This window comes from Mus caroli, chromosome 2 (genome assembly GCF_900094665.2).
Source record: "Mus caroli chromosome 2, CAROLI_EIJ_v1.1, whole genome shotgun sequence".
NCBI lineage: Eukaryota > Metazoa > Chordata > Mammalia > Rodentia > Muridae > Mus > Mus caroli.
This window is the reverse complement of record NC_034571.1, coordinates 120,949,565-120,963,638: the sequence shown is the minus strand read 5'-3', so window position 1 is coordinate 120,963,638 and position 14,074 is coordinate 120,949,565. Positions and strand designations below refer to the sequence as shown.

General features: G+C 50.7%; 2 protein-coding genes across 3 annotated transcripts in view; both read right to left on the bottom strand.

The window, feature by feature from the left end:
* The window catches only part of Bcl2l11 (BCL2 like 11), a 32,680-nt gene extending 23,203 nt beyond the window's left edge, over positions 1-9,477 (bottom strand). Inside the window, exons 1-3 of one of the 2 annotated variants that reach the window (XM_021155557.2) lie at positions 7,686-7,894; positions 6,739-6,875; positions 6,481-6,570 (exon numbers count right to left, since the gene is read on the bottom strand). In XM_021155557.2, the coding sequence (XP_021011216.2) occupies positions 6,481-6,570; positions 6,739-6,875; positions 7,686-7,894 (436 nt within the window). Of the gene's footprint in view, positions 1-6,480; positions 6,876-7,685; positions 7,895-9,250 lie in introns of those variants that run through there. The other variant, XM_021155556.2, reaches the window with a different exon arrangement.
* A 2,429-nt stretch (positions 9,478-11,906) lies between these two features.
* Acoxl (acyl-CoA oxidase like) overlaps positions 11,907-14,074 on the bottom strand; it is a 276,006-nt gene continuing 273,838 nt past the window's right edge. The window contains 1 exon segment of the mRNA XM_021179280.2: positions 11,907-12,485. Within this exon segment, the coding sequence (XP_021034939.1) occupies positions 12,297-12,485 (189 nt within the window). The 3' untranslated portion in view covers positions 11,907-12,296.

The window sequence follows — 14,074 nt, the reverse complement described above, 5'->3', positions numbered from 1 at the left end:
CGGGGGACAGGCCACAGCTCTCCGAAGAAACAAGGGGCTCTGATTTGGACAAAAGTCAGAGTTAGAGAAAGCAAAGTGAAGTCAGGGCTTCCCACAGACACCAGGGACTTCAGACTCATCCTAAGTTAACACTCGGAGACCAAAGAGGCCTGGCCTCTTAGAGACCTAGGTTCAGCTTGCCATTAAGTAGATGCTGTTTTATGCTGTGAATGCTGGGTTTGCCCAGCATGGGAAAGCCTCATCTGGAAGGGTTAGAAACTTCCTATAGCAACTCCAAGCTAAGGACTGCTCCTCACCTCGCAGGATACAGGGGAAGGAGGCATTTTTTAAAGTCTTGACTGCTCAGACAGTGGGCCTTCCAGGGATAAAAAACATACCCCTTGCTTTGAAAAGCTGTTCCAGAACACTGACCCGCAGGGGAAAGTGCTTCTCCGCTTCTGTCTTGAGACTGTTCTTTTCAAAATACACATTTCTGAACTCTAGTCAAATTTCTGCCACAAATGGTCCGTCTCCAGCAGGTGGCCTAGGCTCAGCCCCAAAGCAGGCAGAGCCGGTGTGGGTAGGGTTTCCAGATGTCCCTCCACGGTCCAAAGATTTGCCAGAAAAGCCAAGGTTCCCCTCAGGGTGATGTTCAGGTCCATCAGCAGACCTGCAGCAGGTTCACACTTCCCTTCCCACCCTATTGAAGCGAGTTTTTAGAAAATATTTTCCCTTTTTGCTTGTTTACTCTGGAACCAGAGGGCTTCTGAATTACACAGTGTGACATTCCCACGACCACACGGTTCCCTGTGAGTGGGTTCCGGAAGGGCTGGTCTTTTCCACAGATGTCGGTCAGTAGAGAACACTGCATATCAGCCATGCCTATGATCAGCTGGGACACTTCCTGGGAGGCAAGGAGAAGTGCTGAGTTCCTTACTAGGTGCCTCCTGTCTGCTGGGTTATTCTCAAGCTCCCACAGCACGTAGAGAATGCAGGTCCTCACTGGATGGAAGAGAAAACTGGAGCTCAAATAGACTTGCCAGATGCACAGTGGCCCTTGGGTCAGCTGAGGAGCAGCCAAGATTCCGCCCAGACTTGCTCTGAGTGGTTGTACAAGGCTGCAGAGAGAGGTGACCAAGGCAGGCAGCTGACAGGGTTCCATGGGCTGGAGATGTTCCATTCACAGTATACACATACAGGCAGCCCTCAAAGGAATTGATAGGGGGACAGTGTCCCTGGAAGAACCTCTAATACAGGCTGCAGCGAGGTGTTGCTTCACCAGCAGCAAGAGTCTAACACAGGGAGACATGCATACCCAGTGACAGGCTGCTGCAGATGCCTGAAACAAAGGTTACAGCGCCAGATGTGCAGTAGACACTATTATAGTTATCCAGGTGATTTTTTATTTTATTTTATTTCCTTCAGTAGTAAAAAGTCACACATCTGTATCTGTACTACTTACAGTTAAGCACAGTTTCTTCTTCCTTTTAGTCCTAAGAACTTCTTCAGAACCAAACTTGCTATTAACAAGTCTGTCATCTTTTAAAAGAACAAGCCAGGGCATGTCCCTCAGGCTGTCTTATTCTCATCCTCTCCTCTCTCTCTCTCTCTCTCTCTCTCTCTCTCTCTCTCTCTCTCTCTCTCTCTCTGTGTGTGTGTATAGCACCATCGCTTCTCCAGTACATCTCTTCTATCTTAGAATCCAATCACACACAACTATAAGACTTGGGATTCTCTTTAATAAATGCCCCAAGGGACATTATCTATTTTGAAATTAGACCGGGTTATCCACACATACAGGAAGCAACAGAGAACAGCCTGAGGCTACACCACTCGTCACACAGGGCAAGTGAGAGAAGTGACAGGCAGTGTGGTTATGAAAAAGAGGATTGTAGCTAAATTTCTAATCTCTTTCTTTTTTAGTTTTTTTGAGATAGGATTTCTGTGTATACAGTCCTGGCTGTCCAAGAACTGCCCCTGTAGACCAGGATGGCCTCAAACTCAGAGATCCACCTGCCTCTGCCTCCTGGGATTAAAGGTGTGCACCACCACTCTCAGCTGCTAAATCTCTTTTAATGTTATCCCACGCAGACAATAGCAAAACACAAGGAAGAGAGGTGATTTCTAAAATCCTGAATTCTCTGTAGCCAATCAAGTTAACCTTAGTCTAAATTGATGTTCCATAGCCACCAAATGGTCAGTATTAAAATGTGGGTCCCCTGGGAGTGCTAAGTGCCTTCAGAGACACCATAACCTTTCCCCTACTGATGACACCGTGGGGATGCTGCTGTTGGGACAAGCAGCTTTTCAGACACCAGATCTACCTGACCTTAGATTCTCAGCCTCTGGAGTTGTGAGCCACCACTGAGCCAAGCAACCTGGAATTGTCACGACATCTAAACAGAGTAAGAAAACCCACCAACAACAAACAAGACCTAGGTGACAGATACAGACCTGTTCCCCGGGGGAGGAGCAGCTCCATCGCCAGGCCCTCCTCCTTGAATGTAAGAGACCACTCACACTGCAAAGCACAGGAAAATGGGAAGGAGGACAGGGGAGGGCTTCAGGGTTCTCAGCAGACTCTGGGGCAGTTACCTAGTCTTCTCACTGTCTCCAGAGCCCAGGCAGGTTGCTCAGAGGCCTCTATCTGGGAAGCCCCAATAGGCAGGAAGAGAATTCACCAGCAACTGTCTGTTCTCACCAAGGGGGGGGCCTCAGGGAAAGGATGACTGAACACAGAAACCAACTAGGAAGACCAAGGGTGCTCTGATATCACCAAGAGACACTCTGGGCTGAGTGTCAGGTCTCTGGCAGAAGCACAGTGGCACATGTCTGTCACCTCAGCATCTGGGGGGCGGAGTCAGGAGAATCAGAAGATCAAGCACCAAGCACACCTTTGGCTACACAGTAAGTTCAAAGCTACCCTGGGCTACATGAGGCCCTGTCTCAACCCCTCAAAACTGCTTTTTCATAGTTCCTTCTGGAAATAAGAGGGAATATTTCTCAACCCATTCAGGCCTTTCTATAGAAAGCAAACAGCACTAACACACACCTTTCAAGGTATAAAAATAATAAAATATTCAATTGAATCCATCATTGTACACAAATTATGTTTTGCCCAAGTAGAATTTATCCCGGGCATATAAGAGCACTTAACAGTGTTTGAACACTGTACCACACCATGCCAACAGGCTAATAGAATCATGGTACAAACATTTCATTAAAACCTAACTCTGAAAATTCTCAGGAACTTAGGAGTTTGGTTAAAATATCCTAATCTTAATAAAGATTATAAACAAAAATAAAGATAAATAAACAAGTATCCCCAAATACCTATAACTAATCTAGTTAATGATTTTACTCTCTCTCTAAGCAGAGAACGATCCTTCAGACAACCTTTATCACTTCTATCCAACAAGACCACAAGGCTCTAGTCAGTGCAATAAGGCAAGAAAAAGAAATGAGCCACCCGCTATGTGCACATGACCTGAGTGTCTATGGAGATGGCCCAAGAAATTACTTCACCTACTCATGTAAATATGTACCCGTGTTCTTGTGTCTATAATAGGGGCACACCTCCCGTGCCAACACAGATATGCTGGGAATAGATATGTGCTTTATGTGGGGTCTGAGTTCCATTCCCAACACTGTAAGAACAAAACACAACCCCATGGACAGACTCAGACAGAGCTCCACGGGTTCCAACGTCTAGGTGTTTTATGTTAGCCATGATGGCATCTGCAGGATGTCCTGCCTTTCACAGGAAGCTCACGCTCCTGAGCCGAGGCCAATTGCATAGGATGCTGAGGGATTGTAAAGATGATGGAATTCTGCTCTGCCAGTCCAAAGCTGAAGACATTCACAAACACCTCAGAGTCCCTGCTGACAGTCAATATTCATCTGCTTTGCATTTCCAAGTTCATACTGATTATGCTTCAGATGGAGAGTGTGTGCAAAGATCAACTGGTTTGAGAAACATATGTGGCATAAAAAAACACTAGAAAAGGCAGTCAGTGGGTGTGGGGAAGGTTCTCTTTTATTAAGATAATCAGCCGTTCACTAAGAAATGGTTTGGCAAGTTGATCCCCCCAAAGTATATGGAGGCTGATGTCGAGTAAAACGACTTCCAAACAGTAAACAAAATGTTCTTGCAAGATCTTTTCAAAACAGTGGGATGTGGAGGAAACTGTACCGACATCTCTAATACGGTATCTGCTTGCCAGGTATCTCCAATGAGACCCCTTCCTTCCTCACTACAGTAAAGATACAAGGACCTGGGGTTCTGCTCTGTATGAGAGTCTGCCTTAATGGGGAAAGCTTTAGGTCTAATCTCAGCACATCAGTGGAGAGGGGGACATGGTTTTTAAGGCATACTCTGTCTCCTACCGCAAATTGCCAGCGGAGAAGAAGAGCCCTTGGCTAAGCTGGACCTCTGTGCGACCAGTGGCTCATACCAATCATAAAGGCTCCTTTGTGAAAATGTATTTTGCAATAATGTATCAAAAGCAGCATTGAAGATTTCAAAAATATTAAACAAGTCCAGAAGATGAAGAGATCGCTTTTTAGCTGAGCCTAAGTAGTGTTCAGGCAGAAGTGAGATTGTGAAGGCGGTCAAAAAAGCAGCAGTGGTGGACAAAAGCTCTGAGTGTATCTAATATAATAACCTCACATCTGGCTAAGTCCTCTTATTCTGTCAGTAATTCCTTCTGCCCCACCCCACCCCACCCCACCACCCCCTCCCCAAGCAAATCTATCCAGAGCTTACGGATAGAAACCAGCTCCAGTCACTCGCTGTGTCAACTCGCGCATTAACCTTCAAGCTAACATCATCCCAGTGTACTGGAAGTGCAATCTAGTTAGCACTTCACAGCTATGACCATTAACTCTGCCTAAGAATTTAGACTGTGACCTTTAAAGCTCAGTATCAGTCATCTCAGATTATGATGAACTCCACTGTAATTAGCTTCCTAGATAGAATGGGACCCAAAAACAAAACAATTGTGACTATCGTCACATCAGAGAATGCCCTAACTCATCCACTACTCCTAGTGAACAGGAAAGGAGAAAATAGTTCCCCAGATTATTCCACCTGCAGAGACCATTCCTTAAGCTGGCAGTATTAAGACTCTAATAGCTTCCAGAGGGTTCTTAAAATGCACAGGTTTTTAAGCACTTCTACCAGGGAGCTTTGCTAACTCAGCACATGCCCATATACTGGGTGTATTTCGTGGTAGAATGAATGGTAGCAAGTGCCTGTCCAGAAGTACTTCTGAAAGCAATAGCTAGAGTAGTACACAAGACTCCCAGCTCCTTCTGTTAGGAGGGCTTAACAGTCCCCAGAGTGGTTCATAGAGGACATGTTCTTAATTGACACCATGGGCAAGTTCCTAATGTCATCTACAAGTCTGACTGGCCGGATAAATACCAAACATGATTGTGGATGATCAGGATCAAAATAAATGGTTTTTCTTTTGGTGGAGAAGCAACATGCAGAGCCATCCTTCCTTGAGGGGTGTACCAGAAATGTGCATAGCCCAAGGCACAAGCTAAGAGAGGTCTTAAGAGTCAAATCTCAGTCCACCTTTTAACAGTGACTATAGGATCTAAAGTAATTGTTAACGTTTAAAGATTGGGATATTTGACTTCAAGATCTGCTGGCCTGGTTGTGATGTGATATGGAAACACTTGTACTCCAAGAACTCACGTCCTGCAGGACATCATCAGGGGCAACTTTAATGCTGATGGGATAAACACTCTCCAAAGTGCCACTGTGCCCACCAGCTGTGTCCTCATCAGTGTACCAGGCATCGCCGGGGATATTTTGTGCCACTTGGTTAACTGGTCTGGGAGGTGTGAAGGGGAGAAGTTGTGGAAGTCGATGAGTTTGAGCAAATTTTATGCATGAAATCTCAAAATTAGGAATAGAGTTTTTAGAAAATTCTACAACTGACTTTAGCCCCTGAAATAAAAATCTACCATCTAATCTCATCCATCCATGCTAAATTAAATCCCTTGAAGCAAAAATGAGCTTAAAGGAGAATCGGGGCATAAATTCATCTTTGGGGTTCTATGTTGGCTCTGCTGTTCATCTTTGCAGAGGCTGTCTTCAGAAATGACCAAGTTGTTCAGTCACTTCCTTTTACATGCCTGGTGGTTATTAAACTATTTTATAAATCTGACGGGGTTCCTTTCCAACACGATGACATTAACATCTAAGCTTAGTGGTTAAAACCGACTGTACCTTGGTTATAAACTTTGGCTAGAAGGCCACAGATTCAAACTTTGCAACTCAGTAAGTTGATGTTTGTACATCCATAAATTCACGACACAAACTTTACAAGTTAAAAGAAAAATTGTTGAGATCTCCATACATCTTGTTTCCATCAAAATATAGAACGAATCACTTGACTGATTCTATGAGGCTTTAAATGCTCCCCACAGCCTTGAAACCGATATTCAAACAAGCATACACGAACTGCCTCTTACCCAGCTATGGCTTACCCATTGCACTGAGATAGTGGTTGAAGGCCTGGCAAGGAGGACTTGGGGTTTGTGTTGACTTGTCACAACTCATGGGTGCCGGGCTCCTGTCTGTGTCAAAAGAGAAATACCCACTGGAGGACCGGGACAGCAGAGAAGATCTTCTCACAAAGATGAAAAGTGGGGATCTGGTAGCAAAAGGGCCAGGGCTGGCCGGTGGGGCCAGCGGGCCCTGAGGGCTGCCGTGGGGGCAGCGGTCCCCTTCGCCGTCGGGATTACCTTGCTGTTCTGTCTGTAGGGAGGTAGGGGCCCCAGGCCTGAGCTGGGGAGGCCTCTCAGCGGGCTGCAATTGTCCGCCTTCTCTGTCACACTCAGAACTTACATCAGAAGGTTGCTTGGCCATTTGGTCTTTTTTTCTGCAAGGAAACAGGGGGAGGGGGGACAACAAAACGATTATCTTCAGCAAATTAAGTTTTAAAATCATTTCATCCACTCGTTAAGAATTCTAGAGTCAACCTCAGATTCTTTGTTATGTTGTTTACTTTTCTGACTATCTTCCAAGTAAGACCAAAGGGGCGCCCAAAATAATGAAGGTGTGTTTATTTTGATGCAGAGTGGAACTAAATCGGACTACCAAACAAAACAAAGTATCAGCTCCCCAGCTTGTGGAGTCAGCCTGTGCGCTCACGCACACACAAGCACAGAAGTTTTAGGAGAAGCAGCTCGTGGGACGTCTACATTTCGTGCTTTTCCTTCAGGACAAACTTGAATCAAGTCTGAAAATCCCAGCGGGCTCTCATTTCCCGGGCTCAGATGCGGCGCTGGAGCACAGGAGCGGGCGCAGATGCAGAGATTGCAGGCGGCTGGCCGCCTTCCCTGCTCCGGCCCCATTGTTTGCCGAAAATGCTGAGGGCAGCAAGTCTGGAGAAGGTTTGGCAGCGGCCGTCAGTCGTAGTAAGTGCGTCACAATAGAGTTTGTAACTCCGAGCGCAGCTCCGCCCGGGTCGAGCGCCCTCGGCCGCAAGGTCCCTCCTGCTGCCTGCCCTGCGCGCCACCCCAAACACTAAACCACTTCTCTCGAGTGCAACCTTGCCGGAATGTGCACACTTCCAAAGGGGGCCTTAAGAGACATCCCTTTGAAAGTTCCACACCTAGCTGCGCGTTCTTGGCAATACCCGGCGTAAGGCTGACTCTTTCCCTCCCCGGGCCACCATGCCGAGACTCACGTCCGCCCCTTCCCTTCCAAGCGCGGCGTGTTGCGCCGATCGAACGACCCCTGCACGTCGCCACCGAGGAGGCAAGGGAAACAAAGCCGGGTCCTGGGCTCCAGGGCCCCGCGCCTGCCCGTCCGCCCTCCGCCACGCTCCGCCGGGGAGCCGAAGGTTTCGCGCGCCGCGCCTCTGGCCCGCGCAGCACCGGCCGCCGCCGGGATCATCCTCCGCCTCCTCCCGCTCCGCCCCTAGCGCGCAGCTCCCGCCGCCGCGCGGGCACCGCCAGCCCTGCGCCCCTGGCGCCGGCTGCCAGTGCTCCCCATTGGCCCGCGCGCAGTCGCTCCCCATCGTAACCAATGGGCAGAGGCGGCGGGGGCGGCGCCTACGGGTCAGGCAGCCGAAGGCAAGGCGATTGTTGACAAACTCGCCGCCCAGCGCCGCTCAGACTGTGCGGGCCACCGCAGCTCCGGCTGGAACTTAGGGGGCCGGGCAGCTTCGCTTTGCGCCCCGCCCCACCCCTGGGCCAGGCCGGGACGGCGCGCGCTTTGCGGGAATTCCCGCCGCCAGGGCAGCGGGACATTAGAGACAAAGCGAGACACGCACCCCTCGGAGATCCGCGAGGCCACGATCGCACTCCAGGCCACTCCGAGCCAAGTCCCTAATGCCCCCGCAGTCCCCTGAAGAACTTCTCAGCAACTTCACCTGCTGTGTCCCCATGTGCTACCGAGTGCTACTGACACGAACCAAATATGAACGACCATCTCGGGTCTCGGGCATGCACATCCAGACCTCTGCCCCCACTGTTCAGTTAGCCTTCCGCAAGCAGTGCCTGCCCCGGGGGCAATAGGCTTGCGAGCTCAGGGGTCCGCCAGCCTATGCGACTGGGTCCCGGTGCAATCGGGCTAGGAGTAGTCGGCTGGCTGAGGCTTGGAATACGCGTAGCCTAAGTGGTCCTGGGGGGGGGGGGGTTACGGGGTTTCTTGTCTCCTGTAGATAAGGTGTTCCTCAATATCCACAGGACGGTCGCAAAAGGAACCTGGCCGCCAGGGACATTCGGAAAGGAAATTGACCACTATGGCCAAACTGGCTTGAATGGGTACAAGCAAAGTCTGGGCGCGTGTGATTTTAATACTCAAACCTCCGCAATGAACCCGCGCCAGCGAAGAGTTACGTCTACCCGCCCGCCGCTACCGCGCGGCTACTTCTCCCGGGCCGCCTGGGTCGCCGCGACGCTTCCCGGCTGGACGCACTACCAGTACCACGAAGCGGGACCTCGGCTCCAAGCCGAAACCACGCGCCCTCCTTGCCCGCGAGAGATGCCTCAGCGGCCCCTCGTGCGGCATTGCGTCCCAACCCAGTCTTCGGCTAAGTGCCCGCAGCTTCAATGCCCACAACCCTTCCCCAGAAGTGCCTTGGCACGCAGCGACCTCGACCCGACTCCCAGCGTTCGCCTCCTGCAGCCACGCGGGACAAACCAGTGCCTCCACCCGCACGTGCGACACCAGAGACAGATGAAGCCGCTGCGGCGCCTGTCTTCTATCCATCCCTAGCCTGCGCCCCGGGAGTCGCGGAGTGTTTACCTTGCGTTTCTCAGTCCGAGAATCAGAGTCAGACATTGGGTGGACGAGGGCCAGGGGAAGGGCGCCGAGGCGGTGGCGGCGGGAGCTGCGGAGGTGGTGTGAATCCAAGTGGAACACAGCTCGCAGAGCGGCTGCAGGAATCCGGTGACGGCGACGATGGCAAGGACCGCAGAGCTCCAACCAGCTGGTGACCCAGTGCCTGCGGGGAGCGAAGTGAAAGCAGCCTGCTCTTGAGACTCTGCGGTAGTTGAGCCCCCGCCCCCGCGCCCAATCACCGCGGGCTCCGCCCCCGTTTAGTCCGGCCCCGGCAAGGCGGAAGGTAAGCCCCACCCCCCACGGCCCCCAGGCCACTGGCGCGTGCAGGCTGCGACAGGTAGTAGGGAGGGTGGCCCCGCCGGCTGTCCTGCAGTTTGCGTGCGCCGCCCACCCCGGCGTGTTTACCCTAGTGTCTTGGCCTGCGGGCAGCTGCATGCACGCCCATCCTCCACTCAGAAGGTACCCGCCCCTCCCCGTCCGCCCGTGGCGGCCACCTCGCAGAGCGGAACTTAGGGGGCGCTCAGGGTACACTGCTCTGAGTCCAGCCCGGCCGCGGGCGCCAGTTGGAAGCCTCAGGAGGACCCCTGCGCCCTTGCTTTGCACAGCTTCTCAGCCCCAAACCATGAGTATTTGATTGGTGCAAGGATGAGCATTGGCCTTTGACTGTCCTTTCCTAGAATTCCTGACCTCCGGGGGACTCAGATCAGCAAGATCCTCACCCCTCTTCGTCTGTGCCTCAAGCGAGATTCTTTATCGCCGCCGCCTTCTGTCCTCTTTTAGGCTCTCCTTGGTGTTGTGTTTGTGTGTGTGTGTGCTGTTGTTGTTGTTGTGGTGGTGGTTTATATATTTTTTTCCCTGGTGCCCAATTACTTAAGAGGCAGAGGTGGTGGCGAGGACAGTTGAGAGGCAAGGGAAGCGGGAAGCTTCAGGGAGCGATGGGCGGGCACGACAAGCAGATAAAATAGGGGAATGAGAAAGTTAGCTGGAAAAGAATAACTACAAGGAAAAGGAGGGGGGCTACCAAGGAAAGACGGTTGTGCCATGAGCGGTGTTGGGAGCCTCGAAATGTTTTGGGCTCACAATGTACGCCAGGAACTGTCTATCCATCCGGTCCGCTGATGCTGGCGACCACGGAGCAGCGGAGTTCAGGCCGAGCTGGGGAAACCATAAGGGGGTCGAAAAATCCCTTGATCTTCCTAAGGCCTTTGTGATCCCAACAGAAGTCTGGAAGTCAATGGTGCCATGTGCACCCCCGCCCCCAGCCCCTTCTCTCATAGCGGCGGCCCAGAGAAGCTGCTCTGGAAATGGAACGTCCCACTCCCCACACGAGATTAAGGAAACTCTATTTAAGGGCTACCCAACCTGCATCCAGGCTGGCAGTAAGTAGGACGTAGCCTTTTCTTGCAGAACAAGTGTCGCGACCTGCCGTCCCAATCAATGTTGGGCCATCTTGGTCATTTTGGTGTTTGTATGCAGATCTAACGTCACAGTGACACAACACAGCCCCATGCTAAAGTCTAGCTTCTCAAGTGAATCCTGAGCGAGATCAAAGAAGCCATTGGTTCCCAGGGAAGCTGGGGTGTTCAAGGCAAAGCCTTGCTCTTGCTGGAGGTCAGGGGTGATCGCTACAAGAGCGCACAGGGCAGGGGCGTGGATGAAGTCAAGTACACCGCCGATCCAAGTCTGTCCTGACCAAGGTCTGTGAACTAGTACTGTGCCTTGCCACTCGCTATTCCACCCATGCAGCCCAATCTGCTGCTGCTACTCTGGGAGTCCAAAGCCAGTAACAAGTATTCTGCGCCCTCAGCGTGGAGCTAGGCGCCTCATACTTGGACTAGAAAAGAACCATACAGGGGTGGGAGGTGGGGGTGGGGAAGCGCCGGTGTTTCTTTGTAGGAGCAGGCTGCTCTGGAGTCTTCCGATTTTGCAACCCTGGACACGCTAAAAGAAAATATACAGGCACTGGGGAAAGCAACGGGTTGGGCTATGTGCTCTTATTTAGGGCTTAATTAGGAAGCGGGCCTGGAGGCGGAGGCTCTTGCATCACCAGGGAACAAGGTAGTCAGGGGAGCTTCCACCAAGTGCCTCAAGTCAGGTAGCCGCGGGCCTTTGGGCCCATTCAGCTTTTTCCGGCTGTGTCGGGAGAACTCCAGGGACCGGATTTGACAGCAGAGAAGAGCAGCGTGGGAAGGGCCAGTGGGTCACTGGTGCCTTCCTGAGGCTGCCAACGGATATGGAGGGAGGGGAGCGAGTCGATGGCTAGAGACGAGAACGAAACTGGGCAACGCCAAGTCAGAACACAAATGAGAAATTCATTTCCGCCTGTGTAATCTCTCCAAATTCCAAAATCACTTTATTCCAATTATTCCCCAGGCCAGCCAGCCCTACCTCTCTAAGCTGCGGGAGCATCTTTCTATTATTTATTAATCTTTGCATATCTATGCTTTTTTGAAGGGTTGGTAACAGTTTAGCGCTGAGGAGCGTTTGTCGCGCATGGTCATGCGGTCCGGAGATCGCCTACCTGGTGAGACTAGGGCGACTGCAGGCTCAAGCTCTCCGCTCTAGCCAGCGCATTTCCTCGCAAAGCTGGAGCAAGCCTGATTCACGAATCATCCCTCGCTGAACTTTTGCCCGAGCTTGGAGAGGGTGGAGCTTTCCTCCACCCCTTTTGCCTAAGGGTGTTTGATTTTTATGTTTTGATTTTTTTTTTTAACCCAGCGCCAGAGTTTTTCGAAGTCTCTGGGAATCTGAGTCACCACTGACAGTAGAGATCTTTGATGGCACCATGCAGTGGGCGAGATTGTCTGGGGATCCAGGGCCATGGCTGGGAGAAGTCAAGGCAAAGGCCAGAGGATAAGTCACTGTGATCCATCTATGGCTCCCTCTCCCAGACAACTTGCCCTGCTCCTCGCCAGCCTTAGCTGGACCTCCTCTGCCAGATGCCACTTTGGCCTCTGCTCCAGCTCTGGCCAAATACTTGGAAGATGGGACACTAAATTTCTCGCCTGGCTCACAGCTTGGCCAGTTGAGAGCGCGCCCCATCCCGCACGAGCGGCTGCGTGGGCGCCGGGTAGGTGGCATCGGCAGCCCCAGGGTTGGGGATTCCTGTTATTGGTGCACGGATGGTGATGTGTGGAATGTTGAAGGCAGAGATCACCTTCAGGGCGTCATCCTTCACGGACTCGCACAAATTCAGCAACTGCAAAACATGGCACAAAGGGTCAGGTCAGATGTGGGCGCGCTCAAGGAGGACTTGTCGTCTGCCCCTCAGAAGTGCAGAAAATGTGGGTTCCCCACAACACAGAAAGTTATTGTTTCTAAACAAGCTGTGACTTCTTTAAAATCTCTCAGTCTCTGACCCCCAGGTCCGGTCGAAACTTAGAGGGTTCCCCCGTCCCTAATCCCCCGGTAAGGGACTGAGGGTAGCGGCTCTTTGCTAAGATACTTCGATAACTAGAGACCTAGCTCTGAGAATTAATGCTGCCTTCTCTTCACTCTTTCCTTCTTCCCGCCCTTCCTCTCCACCTCTGGAGTGCCACCCTCTGGTGCACAGAGGCAACTGACAAGAACTTCTGACTAGATGAGCCATTGAAAAGATCTGCCTCGTCTCACCAGAAGGGTGCCAACAGAGTCTGGAAGGCAGTAAGGAGGGTCTCGGAGACTGCTGCAGACCACCAAACAAAACAAGGCTCGGCGTTAATCATTTTCCGGCCTCTCCAACTGAGCAGAATCGACGAGTGGTCCATCCACTCTGCTAGACAGTGCAGGTACCTCAGGACAGACTTCCCAGAAGAAGGGAGGGAGGTTTCAGGACAGGCTTGTGTTTCTATTTCATTTTCTATGATTTAGATGCCAGCACCGACCCACCCACTCATCCCTGCAAGAAGCCAAAATAAAGGATGATTTTTCTAGATCTGAACAAGGGCAGAGGCCTGTTTTCCTTTCCCCTAAGCAACTCCATACTGTACTCTGACATTTGAGGTCTTCGTTAAGCTCTACATGTCTTGGACTGACTGATCACAACAACCTCCAGGCTTCATAGCTTCTTCTTGTAGCTTTAAAAAACACTTTTATGGACCCAACTTTATCCTTGTGTGCTATCCATATTTTAAGATCCCCCATCTGCTCTCCCCAAAAGAGGAGGAAAAAGTGTGAAGGGGAGTGCAATTCAAGGCCCTCTTCCTTCAAAATGCACCCCACTTCCCAGTGATTTCTAATGAAAAGCTTCGTTCTTCACACACCTTGGTTAGGCACCATCAAATAAGTACTGAAATGACTTTGATCACATTTGCAAGATGCGACAAGACAGACTGTCACTAACCAAGATTTCCAAGTCTGTAATTAATACTCTTGACAAATCCCCAACTAATCTGTCAACTCTTGATGCTTTTTACCACACATTTCAAAACCACGAGATGGTCTACCCAGCCCCTGAACTTGCCACGTGTATTCATGTCATTATTCAAGATAATGCTCCCTTTGGGTTTCATTAAGGCAGATAGGCCAACTCTTGTCATGTAGCAGCCAATGGGGGAAACTCACTTTGAAAGAAGGCTTGTGAAAGAATACCATGGGTTTGGTTTGTCTAGTGTGAAATATAGACTTAAGAGGTAGAAATTACGGAAAGTGATTTCTATTTGCTCTAAGAAAGAGTTAAAAAAAAAAAAAAAAAAAAAAGGAAAGACCGAATGCTGGTGAAGAACGGTATTTCTTTTTCTTTCTTTTTTTTTTTTTTTTGGTTTTTCGAGACAGGGTTTCTCTGTATAGCCCTGGCTGTCCTGGAACTCA